This window comes from Saccostrea cucullata, unplaced genomic scaffold, assembly GCF_032062105.1.
Source record: "Saccostrea cucullata isolate Sc308-1 unplaced genomic scaffold, CSIRO_AGI_Scuc_v1 ctg1221, whole genome shotgun sequence".
Lineage (NCBI taxonomy): Eukaryota > Metazoa > Mollusca > Bivalvia > Ostreida > Ostreidae > Saccostrea > Saccostrea cuccullata.
This window is the reverse complement of record NW_026928331.1, coordinates 2,215-9,035: the sequence shown is the minus strand read 5'-3', so window position 1 is coordinate 9,035 and position 6,821 is coordinate 2,215. Positions and strand designations below refer to the sequence as shown.

Below are 6,821 nucleotides of genomic sequence, written 5' to 3'. Positions count from 1 at the left end.
CGGGTGTGATCGGTCAGCAGGGGATGCTCACTTCTCCTTGGCACCTGATCCCAACTTTGATGTTTTAGATGCCATGTTTGCTCTGCTCCAATTTTGTATTGCTTTATGGATTTTATGCTGTTAGTTATATATCTCCATATCCTTCATCTCTAGCAGATTAAACCTTAAACACAGTGATCAAGTTAATAAAATAACCTTGCTTTAAGTCTTTTTGATTAGATACAAGTATACGTAGAAAGGTTTTTTCTTTTAATTTTTTTTTTCAAAATTCTTTATCTTTTTATGTTATTTTTTGATATAGTGTTTAATTTCTTAAACAAAACTATGTCAAATTTAAAACGGGGCAAAATTGTTTGCAAGTGTGAACCATGGAACGTCAATTTCAAAAGGTTTTTAAAGGTTTCGTCGGAAAGATCCGTAACTTTCACTTTTATTGCCGATGTAAAGACGAATAATAACCCCCATAGAATATTGAACAGGGGGCCATATCTGAACAACCCAGCCGCGTAGAAAAAAATAATAAAGAAGAAAAAGAGCCCCATGGGTGATTTTTTATGTGTTCCTCATACAAAATTCACCCCCGTTGAAAAACAACCCCTTCTCTAACAGAATGATACAAAATTTAGTGAATGATGCTAAGGGTTGAACCTCAGTGTATAATTCCTCCATATGCCCTTTTTGACCAGAACTGGGGAAATGCGCCATTAAAGCTGTTCAAAGGCATTCCCCATTTTTGAAATTATTATCTACGATACATGAACACGAGGGTATACTCCTCGCATTATTTACACAAGACTACTTTATTGTCACAGGTATCGGCGTGGAATGGCAATCCGTGTTCGTGCTGATTATCTTGCATTACCTGTGTTAAAATTTTATTGCACTTACGCATAAATTTGTGTTTGTTTGTGTACTGCACTGACCTGTGCAACTGTTTTAAGTGTCTTTGGTGTCTTATTTTTCTGCATTAGAAGAAGTACACAGTTATTTGTTGTCGCTACTGAGTATTGTATAGCTTATGTACGTGTACACCGGTGACGAAACCTTACACTGAACAGTGACTAAGTAATTCGCACTATTTAAAGGGGTCTGCGGATATACCGAGAGCTCGAACAAATATTGCCGAAACATCTTTTTAAGAATCGTGTTAAGCTTTAAAATGTAAGGAAACAGCATTATATTTACTTGTCTTTATGTATCTTTTAAACACATATTGAAAATTGAAAATGGCAACCATTGCTTATAACTCTTAGCATATTTTTTTAATTACTGTCTTCCATCTGCTTTATATTTAGATATTTGGCTTATTATAGACATTTATAGCTAAATAAAAGATAAGCGTTATATTCTTCTGGCTTTTCACTGATAAACATGTCTCCAAGTATATTTAGCATGCTTTAAGTAGAATCAACTTTTAAAAAATGAAGGAAATAGGAATGGTTTACGTTTTCGGGAATAATTATGGAAAATTATGCATTGAAAATTTGATTTTTATTTTGAATTACATAATCAAAAATTGTGCAAATGGGGTTACAATGTATCGAAAATGACATATCACGTGCGAACGACATATTGTGCACATATTTATCTCCTAAAGAAAAAAAGCCGAAGATACATGTAACGAACAGTGATGAATACGCCAGTTTCGAGATTGTAACTCTCCTACGATAGAGGCGCTAAAAGTACCCATTTCAGCATGGAGGTGGGACAGGTTGTCTCTGTATACAAACGTGCATAAATAAAAGAACGATATTTATGGTTCTTAAAATTTACTAAATGTTATAGAAAGATAATAATGTTCAGCAGTGATGCATTTGATGATTTATCAAGCTCAACTATGCATATTTACAAATCTACTATTAATTTTCGGGTACTTGAAAACGAAAGAAACGTCGTAGTTTTTATAAAAAGTAACCGAATTTCTTGATTGTACGAACATTTTCTAAAAAGTTAGTGTTTTTAAAGTCATAATAAGGAAAAGAATCAATATGTCATTAAGATTCCCGACGTAATCAGATACATGTTCACCGTATTTATTAGAGGTCCATATCTCTTCCCTCGTCCGAAAAATCTCACATCCACTGATATTTTCTTTTTTGTTTCGATTTTTTTGCTTCAAAAATGATGCCTTTAAAATTTAATTTTTATTCTCAAGTTGTACATAATCAAACAATTGTGTAGTAATGATAAACCGGTATATCGATGATGCAATGTATCCAACATACACAGTATCAAGTATCTGTCCCACCTTTTTGTTTACGCGGCAACGAAACTCCCCTCGTCAACGAAAGAGCGCACCAAGGGAGATATTCTCGAAACTTGCGTATTAAAAATGTCAACAAACCATACAATTCTGCAAACAAGGCAAAAAAAGGACACCCGAAAATAGCAGAAGTGGGATCGGGTGCCTAAAAAGGGTAAGCATCCTCTGTTGACCCGTCACACCCGCTGTGAGCCCTATGGATATTTCAGGTACACGGGACATTCCGCTGTCGTTTTTGGTATAAAACAAGGGCAAAACAATTTACACATAGATAATATTTCTTGACAGGGTCATTGATACGACCATTGAATTTATGAAATGATGAACGTTTTATTTATTTCTTTATTTAATTTATTTATTTCTTGAAAAAAAAAAGCGGAAGAGATAAAAGCTTCACTCTTTTCCGTTATCAGTCTTTGCTTGTGAAATTTCCTTGTTAAAACAGAACAAAACACTTCTGGTGTTTACTAGCCTAATTCTGGAGCAGTCATTCAACGAGAAGGATGCATCTTTTTATGATCCAGTTGATGGTTGCCGTAAACTTGAGTAAGAATATTTAAAAGTGATATTTTGCTAGCACCATTTGCCAAAAAAAAATTTGACTTAAAGCTTTTTTTTTTTTTTTTTTTTTTTTCAGATAATGGATGGGATACTTTTGATAAAGTGGAATATCTTGATATAAACCAAGGTCAGATAACCTCACCTGGATACCCCGGCAAATATACAAACAATGTAAAACATGCATGGGAAATTAGGACCAGACCTAATTTAACTTACTTTATATTTACAATACATGACATGGATATTCCCTGTGGCGACTATCTAAAGGTAGCATCTGTCTCACAGAAAATAGATACAGAATTTTAATTTAAGCCAAGGACTTGATATAATACAAAAGATCAATAAAGAGATTTAAATTACGATTTACTCTCTATATATATTTCTCACTCTCTCTTTTGTGCCTCATTGTACTTAGTGAATTTTTTTTCCAGATTGAGGAAGTCAATCCATGCTGCCACACTCCCTTCTATAAATGTGGTAAAATGCATGAACAAAAAAGGACAGTTTATGTAAGAGGAAAGCAAATTAGGATATCTTTTACATCCGACAACACACTGAATGCTAGAGGCTTTAATCTTTCTTGGACAGGTATATGTATTATTCTATATTTATTTTCTACATTATTCTTTATTCATTATCTATGAACCAATTTTATAGCATTGCTATTTCAACTCCATCAACATGTAAATTTAAACTGTGCTCTCCTGAAATATCTCTTCTTGTCGTCTACAGGAATTAAAAACGTTTTTACTCAGACAAAAATATCCTAATGATCTAATAGATGTCGTTATTGTAAAGGTCAAGTCAAAACCAACTGCAGATTCCTGTTCTACTAGACAAGGGACCCAGAAAAACAATACGGAAAACCCGCTGATTGTTACACATAATCCTCGGAACCTTAATACGAGGGTAATGTCCCATAATTCCGTAGACAAGCGTTGTTTTGAATGAATCCGAAGACATATATTAATGTTGCACTTTACATATATGAACTAACAATAACCATAAAATTTATGGACAAATATGGAATAACTACACAGATTAACACTATTTAAATGACTGTAGGTGTAGAAGGGTGGAATATTTCCCTAAAGGTGCAATTAAAAATCGGCATAATATATTTAAAATCCTACGAAAAAGTAATTACAACAGTTACTCTATATTTTCTTAATGGAATATTAAAATTGCTAATATTGTATTGTTGGCAATATTTCCTCAAATTTGGGTGTTTATACTTAAATAAATATGAATTTTAGAACGTTTTATATACACCGGGTTGAAATCCGGTTTTCTGAAAAATGGTGGCTACGTTAATCATAATAGTACATGCCACGCACTGGAATGTGATCAAGTGTTTTGGTCCTAAAATCACTCCTACTGAAATGTACAAGTCATACATGTTTGGTAAACAAGGAAATATTTTACTGGTCCTTAAAATTTACAATGACAGAACTGGTGTCTCTATATATGTGAATAACAAAAACTAAAACAAAGACAGGCCTAAGAAATGGGCAAGAGTGCTACTGTGCATCTCCAATAAAAAGACAGACAAAAAGACCGTAGAAATATAGGGTTTTCAAATTATTATTTTTTCATACTTGTGCATGTGTATACTTTGTTTACATATTTTAGTGTTAAATCATATCAAAGTCATTGAGATATTAAGATATTACACATATATATCTATTATAAATCGTTTTTATATAATTAATGAATTTGATTCTGGTAACTGAATTAATCACCCAAAATTTGAAGCGTTGACATTCTTCATTCTACAACGTCTTTTTTGACGTTGTAGATAGCTGCCGATGTTAAAAACGATATCACTTCAAATCTTATTACTCGAATTGTTTTCGAGTAAACATGATAAAATTACGTAATTTATCTGCAAAGAACACGTTTCATCCACCCAGAAAATTTTATAAAGATACATTAATTTCTTTAAAAGATATGCGCTCTCTCTACGTAAAACTGTGTTTGACCATTTTACAACAATCCGAAAATCTAACGGAATTAATTGACCCGAAGAGCATAATCTGTAGCCGGCGCTAGCCCCCAGACCTAAGGAAACCCCGCACAAGAGCCAGATTCTCGTTAAATGAAGACAAACGCACAGTAGCCAAATTTATGAATCCCCAATGTGGAACTTTCCTTTATTTAAAAACAGGGGAGAAGTTTACATTTAAATGTGGTATTTAATATTTACTCCAGTATGTCATGCAAAGCTAAACATTTCATATACTGTATGACCTGTGCTTCATGCGGAGAAAACAACATTGGACAGACCGGTTAACAGACTAGCTGACCATGTAAGAGTCCATAAACAACAAATATACAATTTGAATTGAGTATCGTTCTCTGAAATAACTTCCACATGTCGTTTTAAGCCACTGGAATATTTTATGTAATTCCTCGTTGTCAACATGGCACAGTGATGAACGCTTCTGCCCTAGAGTCGCAAAAATATAACCGCAAAAACCAAAATACACGTTACATAGAACTTTTTAAAGCAACTTTCAATAATATTTTATATTTTTTCACAAACATTGTCGAAAAAAATAAATAAAATAAACTACAAAATATTAACGATGTAGGTTTTGCTTAAGATTTTCAAATTACCTACCTATGAGTTTGTGAATTCCTCTTGAGCTTATCAGAAGATTGTGAAAGATTCTAAATTACGAGTGCTTGTGAAGTATTCACCACAAAACTATTGTACATTTTATGCATAAGCATGCCATAACTGAAAGGCCACAAGAGAGTTTCACCGAAAATGTAGTTCTACACTTTTATTATCCTGCAAAATCTCTTATTGATGTATATGATATTCAATTTGAGATTAGGGAATGCACTCGAGCAATTAAAGCCTGGCTTTCAGTATTTTCAGTACTTTGATTTGTTTTTGCATTCTATAAGAAGCAATAACTCTACTAAAATGATTGATAATGTTTAAAAAGCACTTAAATAGATAAAATGTTTTTGAGCTATAATAAACAAAAAGCCTCTATCGTAAGAAATTCATTTTTCAGACCCCTGAATTCTATTCTGGTGCTCATATAATGAAAATAGGTTAAACCTTTGGACATTTTATTTACGCTCTAAATCTTCTTGTATATACCTCTGTATAACAGTGCTTTTGTCTTAGAATTATGAAAGCTAGTCACTATTCATAAATTCGCGCCAAACGCCACGAGTTAATCTTCGCGCTTTTCCTTGGAATGTTTGTGTGCTTTAATGAAATTAAAAAACTGTTCATTTAGCATAAAACTTTTTACATTTCACGTATATAAGGAAGTAACACTAAAACAGTGAAATTCTTTTTTAAAATTTCATTTTAAAGTGAACTCCTTGAACTTATTAGTTAAAAACATTCATGAAGAGATTGAAATGTTTCGCAAAAAAAAAAAAATGACTCGCCTTACATATAATTGTTTGTGCTCAAAATAATAAAATCTTTGAACAATAATGTTAATATAAACTAAAAAAAAAATAAGGTTATCTTATTTTGTCTATATTTAATATGGCACAAGTGTGCATGGGAAAAACAGTGAGTAAGTTTTATACTTACTGTATTCATTGATATCCTTCTTGAAAAACTATATATTATAACAATGATTAATGAGCTGCTTTTCCGTGGTGCAATAAAGATATTAGGTATCAATTTCAAATTTATCTTTTCTTTTTCTACTTTGAAATCCCAAAACCAATTATAGAAGACGTTGAAGAATTTAGTTTGACACAGAATTGTTACGTTACTAATGGAAAATCCAAGTATTCCTTTACATTCCATTTGTCCTTATGTTACTTTCGTAAGTATGCTTTCTGTCGGATACATATTTTGAAATGCTTCAAATTTTTAAATGCTGGTTTAGATTTATCAATATTCAAACAAAATATATAGTAAGCATTATAAGAAAGGTTTCTATTAACATACAAAAAATAAACGAAAAATATTGAAAAACAAAAAAATCTAAAAAATTAGACTTTTTAAATTAGC

The 6,821-nt window shown here is 32.1% G+C and overlaps 1 protein-coding gene across 1 annotated transcript; it reads left to right on the top strand.

Moving 5' to 3' along the window:
* Positions 1–2,719: 2,719 nt before the first annotated feature.
* LOC134277219 (cubilin-like) lies at positions 2,720–3,526 on the top strand. Its single transcript, XM_062759535.1, has 3 exons — positions 2,720–2,809; positions 2,901–3,091; positions 3,256–3,526. The coding sequence occupies exons 1-3, from the start codon at positions 2,767–2,769 to the stop codon at positions 3,466–3,468; spliced, it is 447 nt and encodes a 148-aa protein (XP_062615519.1). The 5' UTR covers positions 2,720–2,766; the 3' UTR covers positions 3,469–3,526.
* The last annotated feature ends 3,295 nt before the right edge of the window (positions 3,527–6,821 follow it).

What these genes read in the sequence shown, in the direction of transcription:
- LOC134277219 (XM_062759535.1), top strand. Translation starts at nt 2,767, where the DNA reads ATGCATCTTTTTATGATCCAGTTGATGGTTGCCGTAAACTTGA. An exon ending in GATGGTTGCCGTAAACTTGA is followed by an intron (nt 2,810 to 2,900) that starts GTAAGAATATTT and finishes TTTTTTTTTCAG; the next exon opens with ATAATGGATGGGATACTTTT. An exon ending in CCTGTGGCGACTATCTAAAG is followed by an intron (nt 3,092 to 3,255) that starts GTAGCATCTGTC and finishes TTTTTTTTCCAG; the next exon opens with ATTGAGGAAGTCAATCCATG.